Genomic DNA, 14,249 nt, shown 5'->3' with positions numbered 1-14,249 from the left:
TATATTTGGACGGTCGTCGACGAGTCGCCGCTGTCGCCGCGAGCGATTTCTCGGCGCAGTCTTGTCTTCTCGTAAAGCGGCTTGACGCTTTCGTGGACACCGAATTTAGCGATTACGGATACAGACGTATACACGAGCAATTGCCTTCCGACCTTTGCGCGCTTTCTGCTCTCGCGAGCTAAATGACATACGGGGAAAAGCAGCGTATCTGCATAACTGCACCGGTCGACTTTCCTAGTTGTCGATGAATTCTTATCTGAGACGCGCGATCAAACGCTCGTTTTCTTCCGTGAACAAATTCTGTATGTAAAATAGAGACTCTAAGACGTGCAGAGATCGTAAAGTTTCATTAACATTTGCTTCCGCGTCCATCGTTTATCTCAAGTCGCGGAGAGATCATCATCCCGCCGCATCGAAAGGCCGGATTGCGAATGCAATATGCGCTCCACTGGTATGTAATATCACACATGCAGGGTCACGGTCCAATGGTCGTAATATTAAATATCGAAGCCGAGAATCCGATCTCTTTCTCTCTCTCTCGCTCTCGCTCTTCCGACGCGGCGAGTCAGTGCGGCGATTCCGACGATGCGAAACGCAGAGACGTTATACGATAGATCTCCGCTTTCCGGCGAAGCGCTTTTGAGGCTCACGGTATTGCAGGTGCGAACAGAATATATATATTCACATCTATGTAACCAGAATCTGTGTATGCTGTAAGATTAAGGCGTGCCATTCTCTGTCAGATCGATTTCGTAAGTCTCTCCTCGCTTCTAATGCGAAATAAATTTTCCATTTCCCAAGAGCACATTTCATTCTACGTTGGTTTATGTGCTTAGCGCGGCTGTAAAATACAAACTGGAGTTTATCTGATCCTCTGTCCCTCTCTAGGAGAGATGGAATTAGAAGAAAAACAAAATCAGTTGTTCCAACACGCTTTCACACGAGAACATAGGTCAATTAAATTTTTCCTCTTCGTCGATGCTATAGATAGAGTGCTATATTTTAGAAAGGGACAGCGAATTGCTAACGCAGGGATAATTAAAGCGAGTAAAATAAACTTTAAGCAAGAGTTATGAGAGCGGCGTGTAGATAACGTTCGTTTGCTTAACGCCTGCGGAACACGCTATCGAATATATGTCCGAGAGGGATTACGTCATAACGAATTATACATGAGATTTTATCCCACCCGCAACACTCTTAACGATAGTTCCGGTGGCGACGGAAGCCGTTCAACGCATCTAGATGGATGTGGACAAGCCTGAGGAGTGCCTCGACTTTGTGACCCAGATAGATACGGGATAGGTTCTAAATGTAGCCTGAGAAATTCTTTTTGATGGCTTGGAAAATTTGATGCGGGTGCCACGGTGCTGTTGCCGATAGCCGGAAGAGTTTATTTAAGTAGCTCTATTGTAAATCTCCGACCAAATAAGACGATCAAAACAATTTTAAATCCATTCGTTGTGTTTGAAACTTTCGGTTGGTACTATCGTCTATAATTACACGTTTGTTCAGCATTCAGACATTTTTTTGCAAGAAAAAAATATTAAAGTTAAATAATAGTAAATAATGTAATGAATTTCAGTGAGAAGCATTTTAAATTTAATGTCAAAAGCCTCACTTGTTAATTTTAAAAATTGATTTGTTAGATATTTCTGAAAATTTATAAACGTACAAAAAGACGCGTTGTAGCGCTGTAAGAGCAATTCAACTGTTTGCATCTAGAAGAGTTCCGGCAGCGAAACGCTCATTTTGAGATCCGGCCAAAAGAAGAGCGTGCCGAGCGCAGCACAACGCTGCAATTGTGTGGAGCGCAGTCTCTCTAATCGCACGCTCTGATTAGCGTGTGTATATCCGCGCAATGATCCCACCGACGGCGCGATAATCGGGATGAGTCACATGCCATTCAGGTGGAAGTTCAATCGACCGTTCCGCTGGCAAACGTCAAGAATTCGCGCCTCGTTAACGCCGCGGAATTTTTCGAAATTGTCGCAGAACGAACAGCTTTCATCGTCTCGTTGTCTAACGGCGTCGCTATTTATTGCGCAAGAGTGTCTCGGAAATCGCGCCGATCGACCCAAAAACTACCGAAGGAATTTAATCTCTCTTCCGAGAGAAGCACAGATAACAACGACAATTTGTCCATCTCCAGTTTCACGCTCCAGATACCACGCTGCTATTTGCATTTGCTTTTTAATTCGCCGTAGAATTAAGAACCGTGGCTGCAACCTTTTATTTCACTTTGTCGCGCTTCCCTTGTCCGAGCGCCGAGTCGTCGCATTTTTATTTTCTCGTCTCTTTCCTGCCTTTGCGGCAGATGCCATCCACGAGGCGTGACCAACCTGGCTGCCGGTCCTACCACGGACTCGCTTAGTGCCACCGGCGCATTTCGGTGCCTCTCTCCGCGACGCTCCGTCGTGCGTACAAACCGTCGCCGGCGACGACGAACTCATGAATGACGGCGGTATGGACTATTCGTAAAAGCCGGCGGCTTATTTTCGGACTCTCGCTATAACACGCGTGTATGCGCCTCGAATGCACGCGAGGTGCGCCATAATGTCCGGCGATATATCGCCACCGCTATCGTCTGCACGTTGCGACGTGACGGGAATCTCACTCTGTCGTACTTTACCTTCTAATAAGCAAGAAAGAGTAAATTAGAAAGCACAGTTCTGACTGTTGTTTAAACAACAGCAAAGCATTGGAAATACATATTCGCAGGTGTTAATCGTTAGATTGGATCGGCGAGAGTTGCCGATCGCGCGAGACAAACTTCGGTGGTAATTGATTTGACTTCACCTTATTTTTTACGGAGTCGCTGGAAGTGAAAATTGCATTTAGAAAATACGCGGCACTAATCGCGCCGACACGCTTCATATGCAGCTGCCACTTCGCAGGAATGGCAGAAGGGATAATAACCCCAACACAGCCGACGGCCGTTAGTCCGCTCGACGGAGATTCAGGGAGACGCCGTGAGTAACTAAACGGCGATTTGTATGCGGCGCGTAACGCGTGGCGCTACAACCCATTGTAGGAGGAAATCGCATTGTGCGTGGATGTGGATTCTCCGGCACGTAGGGCCGCACAAGTTTCAGGGTTCATCCGCGTATCCGCGTTGTCGGACGATACCGTCCGATTGTGAATACCGTATAGGATCACGGGGGTCTTGCACAACCGCGACAAATAACGCGCGGATAACTGTACAGGTTGCGGTGTTTAATATGCGCGACGCTCGAAGGCGGTCCGCGAGGTTGATAAGCCTGTGTGAAAGAAACTCGCATAACTCGGGAGGAAATACGGAGGAGATACGGAGGGTGAAAAGGCGGTAAAACTGATGGCTGCAAAATGGCGCCGAGACTCCTATTTTTGGCGCATTCCAGCTGAACGGATGGAGAAGCCTAACTCGCAGACGATGTTTCTCTTCTCATCTTGTTGGAATGCCAAGAACCATCTCCCCCCCTCCCCCCCCCCCCGCCCGCTCTTCCCATCCTTTTCTTGCTCTTCCGTCTGCCATTTCCTCTCCCGCTCTGTTTTCGCGGCGCTTTATCATCGTTTCCTCGCATTGATCGTGTAACGCGCCCAATTGACAAATAAAGAGGACAAAAATATAGGCCATAGATTCAGAATATAATTTCTTGATTCATCATTTGCTGGTTAAAATATAAATAGACAGAGAACAAATGGAAGCCTTTGATGTCTTGATATTTTACTTCGTTGAAGAAGCAATAAATTGTCAAAATAAACAGAAGCGTGTTTTTAGTAAAAATTTTCGATAAAATAATACATTCGTTTCGTTATTGGTTATTTTTCTGCATTTCTCTTGCTTTATCAAAAATTTCAGTGGAGAATGCCTATAAAAAGGCAGACCAGTCATATCACTGTCTGACTACAGTCACCTGTTATCAAGAGCTACTTTCAAACGGCTTTTCCGAGCTTTAATAGTTTAATAAAGGAAAGAAACTCTGACAGTATTGATCACTGATTTTGAAATAATCTATACGCCACACAATGGATCAGAGATTATAGTTGCTGAAGACCTGTCCGCCTATTGGACGGAAATCATTATAAAGTAAAATAGCCGGATTAATTATATTCCACTTGACAATAAGCCTTTCTAGGGATTAATGAAGGATGTTGACGGGTTATAATTACGTGGCGGATGTCGATCTCCAGGTGAAAATAATCATTAATTTAGACAATAGAAAAGCGATTTGTGTCGTAGCCAGGAGCTCTCACGGCGAAAGCCAAACGTGTCAGAAAAAAAAGTGAAGAATGTGCATCAGAAGTATCTGCAACAAGAATTTATTTCACGCGAACGCAATCTCATTTAATTTTGCAATTTACTCTCTCTTTCTCACCACATTTATAAAATCTACTTTCAATCTTTTCGAACTCGAAGGCACAATATATCTTTCCCTGGGAAAGACATTAGCCTATAAGTTTAGTAACTTATAAATATTTATTTAATTGTAAAACATATTCTTATTAACTTCACAGCTTCGAATACTGTCATGCTTAAGTGTATTAAATTTTATGCGTGTTGCCTATATATCGTACTTGAAATCGACTTAGCATTATTTGTTTACTACGATATATTCTCACTATATTTTCCGTTTACGCCGTGCGTATACGATCGCTCAGATTGTAATTGTATGAAACTGTTCTCTCTACATTCAGCCACACATTCCGGCTTTTAATCGCGCGATTGTCTCTCCGCCGCAATCTTTATCGTACACGCGATCTGTTATTATTCGTAAATCCCCATTCATACTTTCCCACCTCGAGGTCATCGCGGGTTAACGACTGCGAGTCATCGTTACGAGCTCATTCTCGATATTGTCTGTGGAAACCGTTTCGTACGGTACCGAAGTTTTTTTTCTCATTAGTCTCGTCTCATTCTCTCCCGCTGTGCTCCTTCTCCGTTCGGGAAAAGATTCGCGCCAGTTCGCACAGTTGCGATTTTATTTTTTACGAAATTTGTGTCTACAGAGGAAACCCGTTTGAACGAAAATTCTAGGTCAAACAATGTCTCTGTTATAATTTGTCGGATTGCACGCGACTTCCACGACTTTATTACAGCATATCTCTGCATCATAATTAACGCGGTATAACGTCACGTTTAATTAAATTCAATAAATTCATCCGTTCGAGTTACAAATAATACAGATTTGATTTATACACGTAATCCCGCGCGTTCGATACAGAATACACAACATTATTATTAAATACAAGAGTAATGCTTTTGCACGAATGTGTACGAGCCTCTCCCCGGCAGCGGGAGTACATAAACGCGCGGTTATGTCTATAAGCTCTCGACCGAGGCTGCGCAAAATGAATGGATTAAGTGGATCGAGATAGATCGTTAAAGGCGAATCGTCGAGTGCGCGGCCGGCGGTGTTACGTATCGCCGCGTTCCCTAGAACAGGCCGCGTAGCCGGAATATTTACGATCGCACGAACGAGTCGGCGTGCGCACGAGTTAATCTCGAAGGATGCTTCGTGCAAGATCCACCTTTCTTTCTTTCTTTTTCTTTTTCCTGCTCTCAGGACTCGCCGCCGCAACTGCCGAGGATCCGGGGCAGAGCTTTCTCACAAGTCGACGCGAAGAATTAAGCTCCTTTCGGAACGCGATGTTAAATCGCGGACAGAGCGATGCGTTCCACTCTGTGCTTGTACGAAAGACGTGGAGAAAAGGGGATGCGCATTTACGAGGCACTCGTGTAATTTCACTCCAATTCCAATTACGGCCGTACGAAATTAAGAATTAATCCGCGAAGGCGCCCGCGCGTACATCCATCGCTCTTCACCGGCTGCTTTCTCACGTATCCCCGCAAATGTCGAGCATTCAAGGATACAAGCTCAGCTCGAGAAAAGTGAAAAATCGACGGATTCTTCCGGAACGTTTGTTCGACTCTGTGTACGCGAAGTACAGCTCGAGTAGTTTCACGGTGGCAACATGCCTTTTCCTATATAAATAATGAACATTGAAGTAGTATCGCTTCCCCGTGTGCGAGGTGTATAAATTTCAAATTAATCTTTACGCAACCAGGAACGAATATCTACGCCAACGCGCGCGATAAATATTCCGCTCCGCTGTGTATATATAGTATATACATATATATATATATCTTTTCTCGTGTGAAAATCTCCCACGTAAGGTGAAACTTAACGTTAACGCTTAATGACGAGTGGATTATAGTAAGCACGCCCGCGATACTCCTAAGGCGCGGTTCTCACGTGCCGGACAAGTTAGATTAATTTTCCGAGCGAGCGAAGAAACCCCCCCCCCCCCCCCGCGAATTCGATTTGCATAAGGCGACCGCGTTCTTGTTTCGCGCGTGGGCCGCGAAGGCATCTCCTGCTTGCGGGAACAAGTGAAAGGATCGATGCAATTCGTTTCGTCCGAACGCGAAGAAAAGATCGATTCGAGGAACGTGCGTTACAAACGCTACGCCCATCTTAATTAAAACCTGATTAAATCTAATGAACTTGAAGAGGATTAAATATACATTCGTGCTTTTGTAAAAAGATACTAATTACGGACGCGGAAAACTCGGAAACGGAACTTTCTTTTATCGAGAAACGAAGAAAACTATTAAATTGTAAAAAAATCTTTTAATTTATTTTCTGAAAGCTTGTCTTTTGCGATAAAGCGTATTCTTTTCTTGCACTCTTTAACTATAAATATATTTTTCTCGTTTACACGACGAATGTTAACAGTGAATATTTTTATTTAATTCGCATAATATTAAATATTTCATACGAATTTCCATAAAACAATTAATAAGTATAGATAAATATATAAGAGCGGAGATGACAAAGGGAAAAAGGTTTTGAATCAGCTCTGTCAAAGCTTTCAGACCAACCCGACAAATTGCTGACATTGACGTTGAACTATTTGAGGAACGGTGTGAGTATCGGAACAATAGAAGGCTCGTTGTCGTCGCTAATGACGGTCGTATTTCGATTTCTATTCTGTCGCGTCCTTTGTAACTGCGAACAGATAGACTGCGCGAGGAACACGGCGAGAAAGACCTCTTCCTAGCATTTCCATACAATAGCGGGAAAAAGACGGTATGTATTGCGAGATATCCGGTGATGGCCTCTGACTGATAACGAGGCCAGGATGAAAGATGTTGAAAGAGCCGTACGTCCACGAGAATCACGTTCGGATCAGATTTTCGCGACATATGCGATTATATCACGCCTTCTTTACATAAAATGTTAAATGTTGAAATTAAACGCGCTGCTATGATACAAGTGTAACAGACAGGTGTGACACAAACTCGACGTAACAAAAAAAAAATGCGAAGAGTAATTAAATTTGCGAAAATCGTGCGCGCTGAGTTAGATAAAATTACGTATCTTCGCAACGACTGTCGGTTCGCCGAAATTTTTGTCCCGACTGATATTTCCTCTATTTCTTGCCGATCCGAGTGTGTGAGGGGGAATACATTTACGGAAAGCTGAAAATTTCAGCGACGGCGACGGCGGCGGCGGCGGCGGCGGCCGAGCGGATGGGGTTACGCATGGTCGCTCAGGCTGAACAGTCCACCGACTGAATACTATCGTGACGTCACTCGCTACGGTCACTGCCTGAATTATTCAGTATTCCTTCGTTTCTAGTTGTTTCAGCGATGCCGCGTGCAATCTCGTACGAAAGTTTGTTTTTACGCACGCGGCATGCATTGTAGTAAAGCGTGTTTTATCGGCTCTCACGGCAGAGACCTTCGCGACAGAACAAGATCGCAAGAGCCATTCTTCGCTACTTCTCATTGTAAACTTGTTTACAATCAAGGATATCTATATCTAGTGATATCAAGGATATCTTTTGTTAGACACCTGGATTAGTAATATCGCGGCGATATCTGCAAAATGCAATAACACTATCGCGGACTCCAAAAGCGAGCGTTTCATTCAGGACGCAATCAGCGGTTAGATCCTTGTAACGAGCTACCCTCGAAGGACGACCACGGCCACTCCGTTAATAACTACAACGATCCCTCGCTGCTCGACCGTGATGGCTATCGAAATTAGATAGAAAATTGCCTTCGTCTTATTCGATTTTAGAAGCCGGAGGTTTCATTAAATTCTTTGAGAGATGAGGAATCGATAGATCTGCCAGGTGCTATCGGATAGTATCTCGTTGTGAAGGGGGCAACAACTGCCGCGCGATATCGAGCGATCGATTAACCGTGGAAAGAAAACAGGAACGCGCGAAGGATAAAATGATAGGATCGTGGAATTAATATCGATTTTTCTCGGCGTCGCGAGACGACGTGTAATTTTGTTAGGCAGTTAGACGTCCATGGAAAGCGTGGAAAATGAACTAGTGCTTTAATAATAAATCCGTACCGATTCTCCCCGACTTCCTTCGCTCGTTCTTTTCTCAGCGCCCAGTTCTGATTTATGGACCGTCTCTCCGCCCGCTCGCCATCGTTCCGCGCTCTCTCGGAAAGCCGACAACATTATTCGCCGGCCACAATGTCCCACGCCGAGATAAAGAATATACAGTCGGTTAGAGTTGCATAATAACCGACGCGACAGGTAATGAATCGCTGTTTCGTCGGGTATTAATGATCGTTGCTGTTCCTTTCGTGCGATTCCCTCCCATCTTGTCGTCGTTATTTCCATCGCTAGTTCGATCATCAGCGATCCTTGACCAGGAGTCACGGTTGGAAGAATAACCAATCGCTTCGTGGCGCAATATTTCGGCGGCAAAAATCAATTTGTTTATTCATTAATTGTCATGCAAAATTGCGTTTAATTGCAATTCTCCAGTTCTGAACCGAAGTTCCTCGGTTAATTCGCGGACGAGTAATAGTATGATTATTAAGATATAACAAGATAAAAAATAATAAATAAAAATAAAAATTATATAAAATTTAATAAAAGTAATCATTATAAAGGAATTATTTGGAATTTGTATCTGCGAATAATATGGAATTATACAAAAAAGATGAGATATTTAAAAATCTGCAAAATGTCAGGCAAGAAACGACAAAAGAAAATCACGCGGCCTTGAATATATTAATGAAAACAGGAAAGTCATGAGAAGGAGGTTTGTAGGCCTATGCCGATTACGATTGAATGTAATTAATTAACCGATGCGCGGCGGATTACCTCAAAGATCCCATTACATAGCTCGTTTAACGGGAGCATCTTTTAAAAACCACGCTGTAATAACGTCGGACGTGTTATTAATCGAAGTAAGCACTCTTCGCAATTAGTGGAATAGCGTAAAATTCGTAATAACACGTTCGCGCCGGCAGTGTCTCGTGATTAATTGCGGAAAGCTATCGACGCTCGTGTTTTCTACGTTTCGTACTTTATTCGTCCAGCTATTCGTCCCATTTCGTTTCTCGCGACATATGTGGACTTTCATTCCGCACACGCGAGGTCTCACATCGAAGCGTTCTCGTTAAAATCGTGATTTCGGAGAAGTACCGACTATTAGCTCTGCAACTCATCCGTGTCTCCCGTCTGCCTTTTCATCTCTATTTCTCTCTCTCTCTCTCTCTCTCTCTCTTTCTGTCTCTGTCAATTTTCGCTGCCTGGTATTCCGTCTCTTTTTCTCCAAGCAGATCATTACTGGCGTAGAAATGCGAGGTTTTGTCGGTAAAGTAAGATGGAATGTGCGGCAAAGGAGCATCAATGGATCCATAAAATCCGCTCGCGCACCACGAGTTCGAATCTAGTTTGCGGCTGCACGCGGCGCAAGATGAAAAAGGAGATGTCAGAAGAAAAGTTATCGCGGAAGAAAGTTCGTGTGAAAATTGATGGCGAATCCACTTCCATCGGTTTGCAATTGCCGATGACACGTGGGTTTTCTTTCTACGGAAGTAGCCGCGGACCATAAGAGAAATTATAGGTTTAAATGCTATACAACATACATTAAAAAATAGAATAAAAATGTTTATAATTCCTTCATGATCTGCGGCTACCGCCGTACAAAGTAATTTTTCATATAAAATTTTCTCCGTATGCTTATATTTTCTTAAGAAAGAAAGAAAATTTTCCGTAAACATCTTTCTTTTATAATTAGCGATGTATATAAATTTCCTGAAGATTATTCATGTATGTTACTTTTTCAGAATTAAATATGACTGATGTAATATTGCAAAAAGTGTAATCTAAGATCTGAAGTATCCGAGAGTATCGGATCGTATCGATAATCGGAGGATGTACAAGTAATGTTGTCTTATTTTCTTGTTGCAGCAATGCCAGTCGTTGAAGAAGGAAAACCGGAGGCTGCAGAGTGCCTTCCTGCAAAACGTCTTTCTACAAGCGCGAGTCGACACGCTCCAATGGCAGGTTAAACAGGTTCGTAATATCGCGCGATACTTGAAAATTTACAAAAGAAGAAGCGACCGATAAGACCGCCAACCGGTTTACCTCGCTCCGGTTACTTGATATCGCGTCACGTAACAACCGGTCGACGTACGGTCGGCTAGTTTTCCCCCTCGATGATCCACGTGAATTTCGTTGACCCGATTTTTCCTATTTCATTATCGTTTCATGAATGAACTTGTACGTACGCGCTGCAGATCTACCCTTTCGATCCCCTACAGATTTTCAACTCGTTGATTTACGATATATTGCTTTTTTTTTCTTTTATTTCTGAATGTTACTAATAAACATTTACATAGAGTCGAATTACACCGGTTTTCGATTGACGATGTGAAGTGTACCGGAAACCAATTGTCGTTTATTGAATAAGATGTTGGTTATTAGTTAAGAAAATGCACGAGTAGTCGGTCGTCGGCTTTTTTCCACGATGGTATTGAAAAGTTCATGCATAAATGGACGAAGATCATAACAATGACTGAAATTATATTCTCGAATTTTATCTCAAGTATTTATCCTTGCGTATACGATAAACAAATAACTCACTAATATTATTAATATATATTCTTACATTCGCGTGAGAAGTAACAGATCGATGTAGCAAAGTGGCCGAAATGAAGAGTTAGCGTCCGCTTTGCTTGCTTGCAGGTCGAATCAAACAGGCAGATGTATCGTTCGACAATGGAACAAGTCGCTCAGTTCTTGGGCCGGGCTCACAGGAGCCTGGAAATCCTTCACGCCAAGGAAAATCTCAAGGACAAAAGACGCGTGCCGCGTAGTCGCAGTGTGCACACGGTAGTGCACGCGGATCCTTCGCCGAATCGCAGCACCGCAACACCGTCGCCCTCCTTGTCGACTTCCTCCCCGTTCACACGCGCTAAATCGGTTACGCAGATCGGATCGCCAAGCGCTACTTGCTTTCGAGAATTTACCTGGTCAGTTCTGCGCAGGAACGACCCAATGCACTGCTCATCGTCGCGTGCCAAGCCGCCGCAGGATCTCAATAAAGCGAGTGACAGTTCCGATAACGTTGCTTATCAAGAGCCGAAGCAGACGGAGCTGAATCCGGACGACGTACCGCCAGAGAAGCTGTCGCAAGAGGCGTTCAGGTGCGTGCGGAAAATTTCAAAAATTTATTTCAACTATTTGCCTGGAACAAAAATAAATTACCAATTTATTAGTTATTTTATTATTATTATATTAGTAGTGATATTATCTTCTTATCATATTAAATTAATTAAATGTCCCGATAGATTACTGAGGACCGTCGAGTCCTTGCTGACGATGCGAGAGCCTGATTTGGCTAGGGTGATCGAGGACAGCGGATCCTCCCCCTCCCCGACAACGGAGCACCATCGTCATCACGACGCGTCTCTTTCGCTGCCGAGCGGTAATTTCGCGAATTCGACGACCTTGCAGGAGGTCGCCGTCTACGCCGTGTCGACCGCAAGTTCCGGTCGTGGAAACGAATCGAGCAGCAGCCAACAGAACGATAATAGATCGCCAAACTTCGCCAAGTCGTCCGTCGCCGAATTCACGCGAAATCTGCAAGCCTTTGTACCAGGCGTGAGAAGATCGCCCGACACTGCCTCCTGGAATTCCAGTAGCAGTAAAACGACCGAAGAAGAGGACGCTATCGCGCTCGCCACGCCGTCGAACGAAACCACGTCGAACGGCACACCGACTTCGACGCTTAGCAGAGCCGCGAAGCGATTGGAGAAAAAGGAGTCGGGATTAACCAGGAAGAGTAAAGTGAAGCCGGCCAGCAGTCCGGTGAGCAGCGCCGAGGGCGAGAGCGGATTCTTCTCCATCAGCTCCTTCCAGGATGTCGGCCTGCCCTCATCGACGGTCCTCTCGATCACGCCCGTCAAGGGCTGTCACACCGAGGTGGGCTTGCCGGAGGTGCCGTTGGACAAGACCAGACATCGACGATGGTCCTCCACGCCGGCGGAGATCCAGGCGCTTTTTAAGCAACACCGGGCGAGTTTCGGTGGCACACCACAAACCGCCACCGAATCTGTCAGCGTCTGTTGGGTTTGAGCCGCGCGTGCTACACCCAATTTTTATCCCACCGCAAATAATCGTCACAGTTTTAAACGAATTCCGCAAGCTGGATTCGCTCGCGCGAACCGCGAGCATGAATCGTATGACTCTACTGTTTTCAGGAATAATATTTAAGTTGACCGACGGAGAGAGAGAGAGAGAGAGGGAGAAAAAGAGAGAATATTTAATAAGCAATAGCTTTGTAAATAATTTCCTACATAGTCGTGCGATCTTTTTGTTACGTTCATAAAATACGTAGAGTAGTACGTGTAGTATAATAATCGATAACAGCTGCGATTTATCTCGAAAGTACATAAAACGTCGTTCCGTCGCTATTTCGGAACGATGACGACGCATGAAGATTGTTTAACGTTCTCGCGCGAGGATGATATATAGAAATATGATAATGAATAGTAAGAGAAAACGTATGGAAAAAAATGAGGAATTTATATATGTATACCCGCGTAACTGGGTGAACTTTATAGATAACGCGGCCATTCTATAAGTGTAGAAGAGAAGAATAGTCTACTTGGACATTGCAATCAGCCATATCTCTCGTAGTTTCGCGAACTCCGTGCATATCAGTAACAATGAAACTTCGCTCGTCTATGCGCGACTATCGATGACCTCATATATTGTAGTTCCATTCGTTCAGAAATGTTTGAAAAGCCTGATGCGTTAAGCGTGTTTCGCGGTTGACAATTGTCCCAGTTTGATTCGATTAATTAATAATCGTTTATTATAAATTGAATCGAATTGGACTTGAGTTAATTTGATTGAGTTCGAACGTAATGAACGTAATTTTAATAATTTGTATTATTCTGTCGCGATGTAGTTTAAGTTAGTATAACTTGATTCATTAAGTGCGTAACAACTTAAATTTGGAAGAATGTAAAAAATATATGCGAAAAGATAAACTGTCTATTGTTAGTGATGAAGTTTGCTACGAACGTTCTTATAAAATCTATATTTTCTATTACATTTCTGTTATTTGATAATTCTGATACATGTTGCTGGTTTTGCAAGATATTTTCAATTTGCGACTTTTCACTTGTTTACACTTAACTATCGAAATCGATTATTTATTCGCATGCCTATTGTGATAGTTGTTTCATTTAATTCATAGTGCAACACGATTTTTGGTATTCTTTAAAATTAATAAATTTGTAAATCTCACAATTGTTTACGACTGCTGTACTCTAATTCACGAGAACAACATATCTCTTAATAACATGTAATGATATGGCGTTATTTGAGACAGAGTTCTAGAATTTACGATGCTGCTCTCTGCATATTTTCATTGTGCATAATTTGTCATTTTCACTTGTAATTGTATAATAAATATCATGCTGAATATCATGCCAAAATATTTCGATTTTATCTATATTTTTTGCTGCTTTTCCCTTCTTTTCTTTTAATCACGTACTTTAATTCAGCTAAATATCATTATTATTTAACATGTAAAGATTTGAGATTTCAATATAAAGGGTAATTTTTATCGCAGTTGTAAAGTTTATTAAAATTGTTAATTATAGTATTGCTTTTCTATTTTATAATTTTATTTAAAAATATATTTTATATATAATGATTCTATAAGTATATCTTTCTACAAATGTTAATTTTTAAATTGAACACAATTTTGTGCGATAACAATTAGCAGAGAGAGAAACTTGAGAGCGGTCATCGTGACTATAGTCATTTGCAGTGAGAAAAGCTGCAGATGGCAACCAGATATGCATATATGCATTAACTGACCGCTTAACATTCGATATGGGATTTAACTATCTTATCTATGGTTCTATAGATCTAACAAGCTTGCCAAGTGCTTTTCATTACGTTAAAGCGCTGACAGATTGGGAAGCT

General features: G+C 42.9%; 1 protein-coding gene and 1 long non-coding RNA gene across 3 annotated transcripts in view; one reads left to right on the top strand and one right to left on the bottom strand.

Moving 5' to 3' along the window:
• Positions 1 to 13,755, top strand: part of LOC105669683 (uncharacterized) — a 30,051-nt gene extending 16,296 nt beyond the window's left edge. For both annotated transcript variants that reach the window (XM_067355828.1, XM_012362751.2), the window contains 3 exons: positions 10,215 to 10,319; positions 10,992 to 11,452; positions 11,597 to 13,755. In XM_067355828.1, coding sequence (XP_067211929.1) covers positions 10,215 to 10,319; positions 10,992 to 11,452; positions 11,597 to 12,383 — 1,353 coding nt within the window. In that variant the 3' untranslated portion in view covers positions 12,384 to 13,755. The remainder of the gene's footprint in view (positions 1 to 10,214; positions 10,320 to 10,991; positions 11,453 to 11,596) is intronic.
• The window catches only part of LOC137000197 (uncharacterized), a 57,800-nt gene continuing 54,913 nt past the window's right edge, over positions 11,363 to 14,249 (bottom strand). The window contains exon 3 of the long non-coding RNA XR_010890489.1: positions 11,363 to 11,493. This is a non-coding gene — a long non-coding RNA (uncharacterized lncRNA). The remainder of the gene's footprint in view (positions 11,494 to 14,249) is intronic.

The sequence above is a fragment of the Linepithema humile genome, chromosome 1 (genome assembly GCF_040581485.1).
Source record: "Linepithema humile isolate Giens D197 chromosome 1, Lhum_UNIL_v1.0, whole genome shotgun sequence".
Lineage (NCBI taxonomy): Eukaryota > Metazoa > Arthropoda > Insecta > Hymenoptera > Formicidae > Linepithema > Linepithema humile.
Note: the sequence above shows the minus strand (reverse complement) of the source record. Positions and strands in the feature narration are given on the sequence as shown.